The following is a 14,808-nucleotide window of genomic DNA, read 5'->3' as shown; positions in this document are numbered from 1 at the left end:
CCCCAGGTGGAGAGGTCCGGGTCCTTTCTGTGTGGAGTTTGCATGTTCTCCCTGTGTCTGTGTGGGTTTTTTCCCTGGGAGCTCCGGTTTCCTCCCACAGTACAAAGACACAAGTGAGGTGAAATGGAGATACAAAATTGTCCATGACTGTGTTTGACATTAAACTTGTGAGCTGATGAATGTTTTGTAACCAGTAACTACCGTTTCTGTCATGAATGTAACCAGAGTGTGTAGACATGATGTTAAAAGCAGCATAATGATGAATAAAATCAGCATAACTGTGTTTAAAACTGTGGGGGTTTTTTTTGTGAATTGAGCATAAATTTTGTTAATTCATATTCTGTAAATAGTTTAAAAAAAATTTTTATATATATATATATATATATTCAAAATGCATAATATAAATAAACAGAATATGTAGCTGTGTGTTAACAGTTAAACGTTCATAAAGTTAAAAGTTCAACTTTCAAAAGTAGAACTTACTTTATTTTTTTCTGTAAAACTAGCTTATTTTTAACACATTTGTTTTATTTTAAAACTGAAAATGAACAAAATATGTTGGTTAAAGGGATTTTATGTCGCAACAAGTAACTACAGTAATGGTTTTGTTGCTGTGTGTTTGTAGGTGTATGCTGCTGCATAGCAGGTTGAGAACGGCGCATGCGCAAATGAGTTTGGACTGCTGAGGAACTTTGAAGGATTAGTGTTACAGGGAGATTATAGTGGAAGTGGACTGTGAATAATGTCTGAATCACAGTTTCACATTGACACGCATGGACGCAGGGCTGCATGCTATTTTCTCACCCACATGGAATAGGAAATAACCTTCAGATTTCTCCTGTAAATAAAAACACCAGCCATTCAGGTTAAATATCCGACAAGCTGTGACAGCAGCTCCTGTAAGGTAGAGTTGGAACTGCTGTAACTAGAGGACTGACGGAGGTAAGTAACACTTTCTTATCCTCTTTATTTATGTGTGTTTCATCTGTTTATGATGCTTATACTGCTAGGTTATTCACTTAGTTTATCTGAACTGCTTTTGCAGAACTTTATTAAACATTTTCGCCTTTATGCAGCACTGAGACCCCGTGTGTCAAACTTCATTTAATATATAAACAAATGTAAACTTAATTAACAAAATAAAAAACACCTCAGCAAAAGTTTGACTCATATAACAGTTACTACAATGTATTAGCTTTAAACTGAGTTTTAACAAAAATAATTTTGATGTGAAATTTTAAAGTAAAGTGAGACAACCAACAGAGTTCCAATTGGTACATCTAATGTTTGCCTGTGTTACTGCAACATCATCACAGAAACTAGAAAATTATTTAATGTTTCAAACGAAACTTTCTAAAACCTAAAGGAATCATAGGCTTAAAGGAATCATAATGCTTTAAAAAGTGGAACAGTGGTCTCAAGATGAAGCTCAAAGACACAGATGGACTAGGACTTAACACGGTTGTTGTTATATACCCCAAGACTGAATGAAACCCTCATGAGTCTCAACAAGGCAGATGCCTAAAGTTGTCCAATTAGGTGTAAATAATCAAAATGGACCCCTGTGCAATTGAAAAGTTTATATATTCTAATAAGCCAATTTACCCAGTATTTCCTATATTTGAATCAGATTAATGTTTAAATGAAAAAATAAATATATTTTCAGCCCACAATGTTTGCTGCTAAATAGTCAGTACAATGGGTGCTCCATAAATCCTCCCCAAATAATAGTCCAACGTTTGTGAAATTATTTTGTCCAATTTTAAAGTCACGCTTCACAAAAAATATGTAATTAGCACAAAAAATAAATAATAATCTGGTGGCATTCCATAATAGTGTCTAATGTTGGTTCATTTAGCATTACTAATCACATCGAGTAAACTACTTAAACCAGCTGCAATTATTAATGACTTATAATAATGTGCAAAAATCAGTACAATCACTGGAGACACAAAAAAATATATAATACAGACACAGTTGCCCATAACAGGAGAAGGTGAAAAGATTCAGTGAATAGTCTAGATTTCAATGTCCACATAGGATTCTGTTGCATTTTTAAGAAATCATGTATAAATATTTCATTACTGTTTACACATACCACACCTTATCTAAGTTAACAGTACAGCTTTTCAAACATTGTTATGTGGTTCTTGCAAAATGCCACTTACAAGCTTACATGGTTGTTATGGAAAAATACCACAAACGCCTTCAAAGCACATACTTATAGGCTTCCAGGTAACCAAGTCTGGACATGCTGGCTCATTTACACGCAGCATAAGTAGAGCTGAGGTCTGCTAACCCTGCCTTAACATGAAGTCTTTTTTTTAAAGGTTAGGATAGGGATGTCTAAATAGGTTTAGAAAATTGTCTGGTTAATAAGTTTAAGTTACTGTTGAGTAAGTGAGTGAGTGAGTGAGTAAGGAGTGCCATGTGTTTAGAACACTGCAAATCAGACATTACATTTACTTATGGTATTTGTCTATATACAGTTTAATACAGAATTAAGGACCCTGAGGCCAACAGAACTATTAAGAGAACTTATAACTAACAGAATAGCAGCGATAATGGTTAAAGAGAAGAGAATGGAGGAAATGAGGTCAACATTAACAAATACAGTAAAAAAAAAAACACAAATACATTGGTTACAGACTCTGCTACATCCTCTAAATTTTATGCAGAAATTCAGTGCTGATTATTACTTAATTGTTTTGGGTAGTATGTATCATATGATTGCCATTGACAAATGGCCATTATATAAGCAAGATAACACTTTCCAGTCTGTCCTGTTATTAGAAAATAACAGATGCTTTGGGTCCTGGTGTTCTTCATCTCCTCCACAACAGTTAATACTTCATAACAGGACACTTTGTTAGGTGTTAATTTGTTTTACATAAAACATAGAATTATCTAATGGCTAAAAGATGTAAAACTTTTTATACCACTTCAAACCTTTTTTTCAAAAAACAGTTTTACCAAAAAGGGCTTTTTTTTTTAACATGTTTTAAAGATTTCACCATTTCCAGACTGATGTGTGCCAGTGGGTGGAAATTCCCATTAGGACGTGTGGGCCACTGTTGCTATAGTAATAGTAACTATAGTAACTTTCTGCTATCAAAAAAGAGTTTATTTTCTATCCCACTCAAAGCCAATCTGTGCCAGATTTCACAGTTACTATTTTTTTCAACTTTTCGTTTGATCCATTTTAATCTGTGCACGTACACCTTCAATGAAATGTTTTCGGTTAGAGGAACAGTCTGGAGGAACACTAACAACAATTGTAACTAAGAAGAACTTACACAACAGTCCCATTTAGGAAAGCTTTTAACTAGATTGTGAACATACCAGGAATTAACTTTAGTTTTTCTGAGCTTGGATACTAATGTTGGCAGATTAAACCTGAATCACAGCATTTCAGTTCAGCCCAAAGGTGTTGGATGAGGTGGGGACCAGTGCTATGTGCAGGCCAGTCAGCAACTTTTACTTTAAACACAGCAAAACATTTGGATTTAGTCTTAGTTTTGCACATTCTTCCTATGTCCACAAAAAGTTGTCAGGGTAATCTGGTTTCCTCCAACAAAATATGAAAGTAAATGGATTGGCTGCTCCTACTAGCCTTAAGGTGCCTTGAGGTGTGAGCAAGTAGGTGTGTAATAGGGAATGGTGCCCTGCCCAGGGTGTTTTTTCACTGCGCCCACAGTTTATTGGTTTTATCGAGGGAGAACATGCAACAATCCTGACATGGATAAAGCAAAAATGTGTGGATAAGTAATGTGCACAAAGTAACTGTGGCTTTTGTGTCACATCATGTGTTAATAGGAGGTTATTCTGATATTGTTAGAAGGGTTAATGTTTAAGTATATTCTTATGTTATTTTGTATTTAGAAATTTTTGGGCTTTAAAAACCCACTGTATACATACACTGATCAGCCATAACATTAAAACCTGCTCCTTGTTTATACACTTACTGTACATTTTATCAGCTCCACTTACCATATAGAAGCACTTTGTAGTTCTACAATTACTGACTGTAGTCCATCTATTTCTCTAAATACTTTTTTAGCCTGCTTTCACCCTGTTCTTCAATGATCAGGACCCCCACAGGACCACCACAGAGCAGATATTATTTAGGTGGTGGATTGTTCTCAGCACTGCAGTGACACTGACATGGTGGTGGTGTGTTAGTGTGTGTTGTGCTGGTATGAATGGATAAGACACAGGAATGCTGATGGAGTTTTTAAACACCTCACTCTCACTGCTGGACTGAGAATAGTCCACCAACCAAAAACATCCAGCCAACAGCACCCCATGGGCAGCATCCTATGACCTCTGATGAAGGTCTAGAAGATGACCAACTCAAACAGCAGCAATAGATGAGCGATCGTCTCTGACTTTACATCTACGAGGTGGACCAACTAGGTAGGAGTGTCTAATAGAGTGAACAGTGAGTGGACACGGAATCTAAAAACTCCAGCACTGCTGTGTCTGATCCACTCACACCAGCACAACACACTGTAACACACCACCACCTTGTCATTGTAACTGCAGTGCTGAGAATGATCCACCACCCAAATAATACCTGCTCTGTGGTGGACAGTGAGTGTAGAAACAAGGAGGTGGTTTTAATGTTAAGGCTGATCGGTGTATAATTACGTATGGAATAATTTAGGGTGCTCAGATGGCAGAGCGTTAAATCCCACCATCCCACTACCTCTGAGATTCCACATACAGTCATGTTTGGCTGTGTCTGAGAGGGCTTTGGCTGGGGGGGGGGTTTGATGCCCCGCAATGGATGAGCATATAGTTTCATGTTAAAAAGTTCCTCTGTCTATAAAAAGAAATACGGATATGTTATTCTTAAGAATACACATGTTCGGTAAGAGAAGCAGAATTCAAAATGAAATTAGTCAGACCACGACACACATGACTTGGACGAGGAACAAACACTTGGGGGAGTTTCCCAATACCAGCTAGAGCAGAGGCCAGTGGGATAAATGAAGCACATGCTTGTGTAGAAAATAGTCATGAACAGAAAAAGTGACACAATTTCTCATAGTTGACGGGAAAATAAAATACAAGAATGTGCTTATTTACTGTTAGGAAAGTTTAGCGTTGATGGCCAGTGTCTCATCTGTATTGAAAAGAAAACCTTAACTTGTTCATCCCAAGCTCCATCAGTAGGGGTATCATTGAAAATGTATTGATTAAGTTTCTCTAGCAGTTTCCTCCTGGCCAGGATGCAAAGTGCAAAGCAAGAATACACCATGGGCAGAAGACAGTCCATTGCAAGGCAACACACACAGATTTACACACACCTAGTGGGAATTTTGAGTAGACGAAGGAAAACCTGAAAGAAACCCTGACAACATGGAAAGAACAGATGGTGATCAAAGACTCAATGAATGAATCAAAATATGTACATTGACACTGTGTACAAGGTAAATTTGGCCATCTTCAGGTTTTACCAGGAGGATATGGAGTGATTCCATTATATATTCACCCATTAATATTCTGATATTGCTAATAGGGTTGATGTGTAAAACTATTCTACAGTAGATCTCAATGGTGGTGGGCTTGTGTAATAGACCTCTGTGCCACCGAAGCGCCATTCCCACTTCACATTCTTGCATTCTTGGCTCCTCTTATGAACATCCATGAAACAAGTTCATTTTTTAATTAATAGAACTGACCTTTTATGTGTTGTTTAAAAACACATGGCATGTTTGGGTACCTGTAGTGGTGACTTTACAATAGTAGAAAATACAGGTAGATGGAGAATAGATGGAAAACCAAACGGCTCACATGACGTGTCACATAAATATGTTTTACCACTGCCTATTGACATAATAGTTAGACGTCTATTGTTTATTTAAAAAAGGAAATAAAATGTTCAAACCAGACTTATTGACTTTACGTCTGATTATTGATATTGTGATGTTGGACAGATAAAGAATGTTCTGTCCCACACACGATATAACTGGTTGCTGCAATGTTACTTCATCTCATGCTGTATTTCAAAGTACACTTGTCAGTGCAAGCCTTCTTTATAAGCTCTCTGTTGCTGCACAAGGCCAGAAACTAATTATATAAGAAAGCAAGCACATGAGCAGCATAACTCATAAAAATAAAAGCACAAGTACTACTTTAATGAAAGTTTTCTACAAGGATCTTATGTCCAAAGTAGATGTTGGCATATATCCCTACTGGCATATTTATCATCCTGTGATGTAAAGACCCGAAGCATATTATATCTGTGACTTTATCTAAAGCTTATGAAAGTGACTTTTTTCAAAGCACATTTAATAAAAATCTTGATTTAATACAAGTTCTTTATATTAAGTGCTGTTGATTTTATGTTGAATTTTTAGCGTGTCCAATTTTTACTCAATTGCGTTATGCTTCCTCTCTACTGGTGCTGACCCCCACCCCTGATTGAGGAGAGCAAACTGACACACGTCCCCTCCGATACGTGAGCAGTAGCCGACTGCATTTTTTCACCTGCACCAGCCGAGTTCATATGCGAATCACACCCTGATCAGCATTATTCCTCTACTCTGTGCAGACGCTATAAACCAGCCAGGTCGTAATTGCATCAGTTATGAGGTCCCTATCCGGCTCCATAACTCTGTATGAACAACAGCCAAACGTTGTTCATATAGCCTCCCAGCCCAGCCGGATGGCAGAGCTGAGATTTGATATGATGTATTCGAAATCCCAGCTCTGGTGTGCTAGCGTATTTTACCGCTGTGCCACCTGAGTGGCATGAGCAGCTTTTTAGTGGGTTATTCATTATTCCTCTATTTGTATTCATCCATCTTGTTACTGGCCATTGTCTTCCTCTTTTCCTTCAACTTTTCCAAGCAAAATAGATTTTTTTCGAGTTATCTAATTTTTGTCCTGTCAAGTGCAAGTTCTGCATACGCTTTCCTTCCTCTATGAAATACAGTCTATTCTATGCTTGAGATTGGTGAGCTAGTGTTTTTAATCAACTGGGGAGACAGAAATGTCATCCTTGCCTCCTAGAGAGCAGGGACAAGTGTGTCTCCACAGACTTCTGACCATGACTGGGTACCCCAATGTCAAAACAATGTTTTACAACTTTTACATTGTACAATACAACTTCAAATTCTTTACTTGTATGTATAATGTAGATGGAGGAAGACCCTGTTTATGACTATCCAGACCCCCAACCGGTAGGGGAAAAGAGAGCATGTCCTCAGCGCGGCTCCCTAAAGAGTATCAGCGTGCTGGACCGACTTCTGCTTACTTATCCAGTGTGGCTGCAGTTGTCCATCAACTCAGCCACAGCTCTTCACATTCTACACCGTGAACCACCTGGGGTGAGAAACCACCATTTATAAATGTACACTGTTATTAGATGTTGTTAAAAACTACCAACAGAATGTGCAGCCATAGATGATCTACAATAATAAGTGCATTTATGTGTATAAAACCGACTTGGTATAAAAACTTGACTTGGTTGAGGTGAAACTGCATGTGATTTTCTTCTTACAATTTGTAGACTTTTCTGGTGCGAAAGTCCAGTACATCCCAGAAGAAAATGCTGTGCCTCAGGCTAGCAGATGACAGCATGCCATCTTTTGTCAAACAGTTCATCATTCATGAAAAGGACTCAAGTGAGTAGCAAAGACAACAAAAAATTTACAAGCTGTGATTTATATGTTGGGTTCACAAGCTGTGTTAAATATGCTGGGTTTACAAGCGGGATGGTGAGCTGTGGTCTACAAAGAAACAGCAAGATATAAACATATTTACAGTTTGGCATTCATAACATTCACTTAGTATAAACAATATTATTAACAAAGTAATTATGTACCGCTTTACCCAGCATACACTAAATATCATTCGTAAACATCCTGCATTAAATCAATCACTGTTATTAAATCAAACATAACTTATTAAAGTTACAAATAGGCTGTCCCAACAAATAATAATAATACCAAATATATCAGAACATAAACTCGTACATACTCACTTCTCATTTGCACTATGCTGATATAACAGCAATGCTGGCTGAAGTGGGCTACAGGCTAGCACATGCCTCAACATGTCTGACGCCACCAGCAGCACCTTTACAACAGTTTTAAAACAGCCTGAAGACAGTGTATTCTCCCCATACTCCACAGCCAGACAGTAGGAGACACTGTTGCTGTGGTGATTCCCTAACTGGTCCTTCCCCTCCTCAGACATGGCCAATTGTGTCTGTTAAGCCCCTGACCAGGTTAATGGCATTTAAGACCATGTGCAACCATTTCAGTTGTTTTAATTAACTAAACACATGATTGTCAAATATTTATTTCCAGAACTAACTGGTGTCTTTCTTTCATTCACAGCCTTCTCTTTGATGGGTTCAGCCATCAGTTTTCCAGATCTCTGCAGACTTATTGCCTTCTACTGTGTCAGCAGGTATGTCAGTTTTGTCCTTTCCATTAAAGCACATCCTCAGACTTTGAGCATGTGGATTTGTTTTACTCATCAGAAACCATAATTTACATATTATCTAATTACCTTGTATTAAACACTAAATAACAAATACTACAAAATTAAAAGGTCTTGTAAATTTTTTAGAAATTCAGCTTTTCAGCAGCAATAGAGGAGATACAATTTAGTAATTGAATACATCCAGTTTGGGAAAGGGGGTGGGTCATAAAAATATTAATTGTATTATTTTGTCAATAACATCAGAATGTTTTTTTTTTTTATCTATCTCCTGACAAAGGTGGCACTCTGAGTAAGAAAGTCTGGTCTATAAAACAAATAGACATACTTACACAGCACAACCAGCACATGAGCTGAATGTACTATTAAAGGGTATCCATTATAATTGTTATATGGATTATGTGGTTATTTACTTTGTTAGAGATGTTCTTCCTTTCACTTTGGAGCTGCCAGAGGCCATAGCCAAGGCTTCATCCCACAAACAACTGGAATCCATCTCTCATATGGGTGTGGGTAAGTACAAGTTGGTTTGACAGTAGACATCTTCATCAATTTGTTGACTGTTATTTATTTAGCCAGAAATTAAAGTTAGGGTGCATATTGACAATCTTCTAAAGGATCTGTCTCTGAGTCTGTAGAAGTCTGGCATTGACAAGTTTTACAAAGCAGAACAAGAACAGAGAAGAAAGGATTGATATTTAAATAAGTGGAGAATTTGGCACCACATTATACACCTCTGGTGGTAAAATAACAGAGTGAAGTCGCTCCGGTGGCGCAGCGGTAAAAACACACGCTGGGACACCAGAGCTGTGATCTCGAATACATTGTATCGAGTCTCAGCTCTGCCTGCCGGCTGGGTTGAGCAGCCACATGAACAACGATTGGCCTGTTGTTCAGATAGGGGTGGGATATTAAAGCCAGATAGGGTCTCTCTCATAACTAATGCAATTATGACTTCTGCTGGCTGAATGATGGCGCCTGCACAGAGATGGGAAAAGAGTGCTGTCAGGGTGTGTCTCTACGTACACATTGCTGATCCGCATTGCACTCGTCAAAGTGTAGGTAACAAAATGCATATGGCTGCTGCCCACGTGTCGGAGGGGGGCGTGGGTTAGCTTCGTTCTCCTCAATCAGAGCGGGGATCGGCATTGGTAGAGAGGAAGCATGACGCAATTGGGCAATTGGACGCACTAAAAAGGGGAGAAAATCCACAAACAAAATATTTTTAAAAATGAATAGCAGAGTGAAGGTTGATTTTGTTTTGTTGACTACAATTTAGTGGGCACTTAGAGCAGAATGGGGTTAGTATAACCACCAGCTCAGAACATCATCTTCTTTGAAGAAAGGCTGTATGTTCCCTTTTCAGTTGTGAAATAAGTTTATTATAAGTTCATTATGGCAAATAAGCTCATTATATCCATTTATTACCATATGACATAATTGGACCTTAGGCATTCAGTTGCATGCTACATCAAAACCTTGGTTTGCAAGGTCTGATACGTTGGTACAACATTACACATAGATCCATCAAAATAACATTGATTACATGATTACATGATAACATGATTTTTTACAGAGTTTTGGAGTTCCAATTTAAACTTTCGTGGTCCTCGCAATGGTCCTTCATCAGTAACCAATGCACCTCCACCACCAAAGCCTAAATCACAAGACTCTACCACGTGTACTAGCACAAGCCCAAGTCTGTTTCAGGAGTTCTGCCCAATACAAACCAGAAGTCCCTCTGAGCTGGATTTGGGGGCAGGACAGGGGGCTTTGTGCTTCATCAACCCACTCTTTCTGCAAGAGCACCCTATCCGTGGAGCGATGCTTAAGCGACATCACTTCAAACGCAGCATAAAGGTTCGCGTTTCCACTGAGAACTCCAGCCCATTATCACCCCCTGTCTCCGCACCACCCCCTCCACCACTTATCGCAAAAGCCAAGTGTAAAGGAAAGGCTGTAAAGCAGACTGAAGTTGTTAAGGCCTCTACGGAAGATCAAGAAATGACAGAAGCTGTCAAGGAAGATTCAGATTATCTGCATCCCTGTCTCACACTTCCAAAGAAGGCCTCTGCCATGGTCATTCCTGTCCTCTCTCCTACTGCTGAGGAGAAGGATTACCAGCTTCCTAAAGCTTCTCAGCAGGTAATTAAGAATTTAACAAAAATGGCTTACACAACAAATGTGGCTCAGTATTTTTCTTTACAAACTGTTTTGTTTTTATAGACTGAAAAGAAAATCACTGTTGAGTATGAAGAGGAAAATGAGGATGGCGAGGTAGGACTAATACTGGAACACAGACATGCCCCGTCCCTCAGCGATTTGGACAGCAGCAGTTCCCTCAGCAGTCTTGACGAAGCAGAGGAGAGTCCCGAACGGCCTCCCCTCACACGAGGCACCAGTAACCCTACAAACCCCTCTCCTCCGCCTGCCCACCACTCTGTGTCTGCTTTGCGGAAGATGAGCGCAGTCTTCATGTCCTTCTTTGTGCCGGGAAAGAGAGTTACACGGCTGGTAGAGGACCTCTCTTGTAACAGGCGGACAGCATTCGGGACCCTGATTCAAGACTTTCTGAGGCAGCAAAGAGAAGAATTGAAGCCACAGTGTTTGACATCCTCTGTGAAGCTACTACAGGGCTTGCGACAGTTTATTAACCAGGCTAAGGTCTTTCTCCTAGAGTGCGGAGAGCTTGAGCCTCCGATTGAGACACTAGTGCCTGAAGATGAAAAAGGTATGACAAGGACTCTGTGTAAATTGAATTCAGTTCATATAAAACATCAAACAATATTTTTTTAAGTAAACCTGGTATGTCTGATGGTTTTTGCAGATCTTTCACTGGAGAAAGCGCTGTTCCGCTGCATTCTAAAGCCTTTAAAAGGACAAATTGATGCAGCACTGCACAACTTGCACGAGCAAGATGGTTCCTGTAAAAGACTGGCTGAAAGTATGCAGAGAGCCAGAGATAGCTCACCACATGAATTCTTCGCTGTGCAGGTGCCAGTGCCAGATTCTAATGGCATTGAGAAGATAAAGCAGAAGATAGCTCTTATGAGACATGTCTATTCACCAATTGATAAAGTAGTTTTGCTTCTGCAGTTCTGTAAGCTCATCTATAAAGCCATGAAGACCAACACTGGTAACATTTATTTCAATGTTCAGAGTGCATAATATTTGTATACTTGAATAAAACCCAAGTTTAATTTAAATTTTGATAATTATATTCATTATCTTAATGAAACAGAGCAACAATTTGGAGCAGATGACTTCTTGCCAGTTCTTTCCTATGTGATTGTGCAGTGCAACATGCCTGAGATATTTCTGGAAGTGGAATACATGATGGAGCTGCTGGACAACTCTTGGCTCAGTGGAGAAGGTACATATCAAAACAGAACACACAAAGTATGTAGACACCTGATCATGAGCTTTTTGAACATCTCATTTCAAAACCATTAGCATTTATATGTAGACGTCCCCCTTTGTACCTCTCTGACAGCCTCCTGTCCTTTAAAAAGCCTTTTCAGAAGATTTTGACACATAGCAATGTGTGCTCATTTGGTCAAAAGAGCATTTGTAAGGTCAGGCACTTGGATTGCAAGTCATTAAATGCATGGCTCTGTGCAGACCACTGGAGTATTTTTTTCTCCCACTTTAGCACATCCAATTTCTGCCCGTCAATCATCCACTCACTAATGCTGGTCCCTGCTCCTGATTGGGGAGGACGAGGCTGCTCCACGCCCCCTCCGACACATGCACAGCAATCGAACATCTTATCACCTACACTTGACGAGTGCAGTGCAGTACAGCGCTGTGTATGGAGAGCCACACCCTCTACCGCACTCCTTTCCCATCTCCGTGCAGGCGCCACCAACCAGCCAGCAGAGGTCGTAATCGCACTAGTCTGAGAGAGAGTCCCCATCCGGCTTACTCCCGCCCCTTATCTGAACAATGTGGTTCATGTGGCCGCTCAGCCTCAGCCGGCAAGGCAGAGCCGAGATTCGATACGATGTACTCGAGATCTCAGCTCTGGTGAACATCGTGTGTTTTACCGCTGCGCCACCTGAGCAGCGAGCTTTGCTTTTTTGCACTGGAGCACAGTCATCTTAACAGGAATTGGCCTTCTCCAAACAGCTGCCACAAAGTTGGAAGCATGTAGTTTATTATATATAGTTGACTCCATTCACCTTCTACCAGCGAGAGACAGCTACCAGCCAACACACCTGAACTTGGTTGGGAGGAGTGTCTACATACTTGTGGCCAAATACTGCATTTATTGTAACTGGAATTTCACCTCAAACATTTCTTTTAGGTGGATACTATCTGACGAGCGTTTATGCCAGTGTTAGCTATATCCAAAGTCAGCCAGAGGCTGTGTCATCGAGTAAACTTACCCCTCAGGTTAAGGAATCACTAAAGGAGTGGAGCCACAGGCGTAGCTCTGAATCCAAAAGCCAAACGGACATAAAGATGCATCAGGTCAGTCACATATACTAGTTTTCCTTGGTAACCAAAGTTAATACATTATATACTAGTGAATGCATTTTAACCAGGAATTGACACCATTCTGTCTACAGAGGTTTGTAAAGGTGCTGTTCCAGAATGGAGAGTGTAGTTTGGTCAAGACTTTGCAGTGGGAAGAAGGCTTCAGCGCAGAAACTTTGGCAAAACTCTGCGCTACCAAGTTTGGAGTGGAAGGGCCTGAAGAGTATGGCCTGTACTGGAGAAATGGCGGAATGTTGGTGCCTCTTCCTCCAGATGCACAGATTGAGGAGAGCGCCAGTGGTGCTCCACTTATCTACCAGCACTCCACGCAGTATATAAAGTCCTGTAAGCTGACCAGAGAAGGTGCTTTGGACCTTTCTGGAGAAGCCTCATAACATGACGTGAGCTGGTGATATACTTTTAGACAAATTGGCAAACTCTAAGTTATGTCCATCTAAAAAGAAGTGAGTGGTTAGCATAAGCTAATTAATTCAAACGGTTGAGCTGTCCTTCGCTTTAAAGTGACATTATTTAATGTGGACTTATTGCACAGCTGTACTGGTCATCATAGTTAATCAGTACCCACATGTATCAAGGTGTAGTTACACAAGGTTTACAATAATCAAATTATAATTGCACATGTACACACATACACACACAGCATGCTTAAAGATCTCTATCATCAGAACTTATTTTTTCTATACTATTGTGGATGTGGTTTTGAAATTCAAGCACATTTGAATTAATCTTTGTTGTTAAGGTTATTTGTACTTACTGGTTTTAAATTATTACTATTTAATTTTATATTCGTTATTGTAATTATATTATGTTTTGGACTTTTTGGAGGGAAAGCTCCTGTCTGTTCTTACTAAGAGAGCATTTAGAGAATCAAAACATCTTAAATAGTCTTTTGGGCAATTGGGTGAAGCATGTAGATTGAAAAGGGAGCAATTTAAATTATCAGAGAGCATTAAAATGTAATATTTTGGCCACTTAGGAGGCACAGGGGTCTAACTCGCAAAACCCTGCCGAGTTCGAATCCCAGTTGTGCTATAGACCAGCCGATTGCCTACACAGACACACAAATTGGCTGTGTGTCTGTAGAGGGTGGGGACGATGGTAAAAGCAGAGTTCCTCTGCACTGCTATGGTCGAGGGAATCACGGATGGCAGTGCAAGGCTACTACGCTCCTTGAGACCTCTTACCTTTACAGTGGTTCAACTGGAGGTGGCAGTAGCAACTAAAGAGATTGGATTAAAAATTAATGAAAAAAGATGATTAATATATAACATCTTTTAAATGCTAACATTAAAATCAGGTTTACTTAGTCACAGTCCTCGGTTTTCCTAATATTTTTTATATATGACTTTATAGGTTGTATAAAATCATTGGGGGTTTGTGATATTAGTAATCGTAGCTTCTGCAAAATCAAAATGTTATAGACTTTGTCGCTGTAAAATAAAGACTGATGTGATTGTAGATGAAAAGTATGGCTATGCTTAATAAGCAAAAGAACACAAAATGGAGCATGCTAGCACAAATAACTGACTAATTTGATTGCAGATATGAGTGTGATATTTACAATAATGCACAACCTCTGGAACCTCTGGAAGAGTAAAAAATAAAGCAGACATTGTTAAAAACGGCTCTTTATTATGTCAAATTCCTTCCACTCAGTAATGTAGTTTCACCACAAGTGTGTTCAGGTGGCACAGCAGTCTAATGCACTAGCCCATCGACATCATTTCATTGTCGACCACCTTACCCTGTTTAGGCTCACGGGGGTCTGCAGTAACATTCCATGAGGCCCGACCAGCCGATAGCACCGCTGAAGAGTCAAACCCTGGATCTAGTGATAGTGGGCTAGTGTCA

General features: G+C 39.6%; 1 protein-coding gene across 1 annotated transcript; it reads left to right on the top strand.

The window, feature by feature from the left end:
• The first annotated feature begins 738 nt into the window (after positions 1 to 738).
• rin1a (Ras and Rab interactor 1a) lies at positions 739 to 14,581 on the top strand. Its single transcript, XM_063011167.1, has 11 exons — positions 739 to 942; positions 7,149 to 7,337; positions 7,520 to 7,634; positions 8,352 to 8,424; positions 8,879 to 8,970; positions 10,034 to 10,602; positions 10,684 to 11,188; positions 11,285 to 11,593; positions 11,699 to 11,830; positions 12,764 to 12,930; positions 13,029 to 14,581. The coding sequence occupies exons 2-11, from the start codon at positions 7,149 to 7,151 to the stop codon at positions 13,329 to 13,331; spliced, it is 2,454 nt and encodes an 817-aa protein (XP_062867237.1). The 5' UTR covers positions 739 to 942; the 3' UTR covers positions 13,332 to 14,581.
• Positions 14,582 to 14,808: the final 227 nt, after the last annotated feature.

Source organism: Trichomycterus rosablanca, chromosome 16 (assembly GCF_030014385.1).
Source record: "Trichomycterus rosablanca isolate fTriRos1 chromosome 16, fTriRos1.hap1, whole genome shotgun sequence".
Taxonomy (NCBI): Eukaryota; Metazoa; Chordata; class Actinopteri; order Siluriformes; family Trichomycteridae; genus Trichomycterus; species Trichomycterus rosablanca.
Note: the sequence above shows the minus strand (reverse complement) of the source record. Positions and strands in the feature narration are given on the sequence as shown.

Coding starts and splice junctions, on each gene's coding strand:
- rin1a (XM_063011167.1), top strand. CDS start 7,149: ATGGAGGAAGACCCTGTTTATGACTATCCAGACCCCCAACCGGTAGGG. Junction 8,971..10,033: donor CATCTCTCATATGGGTGTGG/GTAAGTACAAGT, acceptor GATTTTTTACAG/AGTTTTGGAGTTCCAATTTA. Junction 11,594..11,698: donor AGCCATGAAGACCAACACTG/GTAACATTTATT, acceptor TTAATGAAACAG/AGCAACAATTTGGAGCAGAT.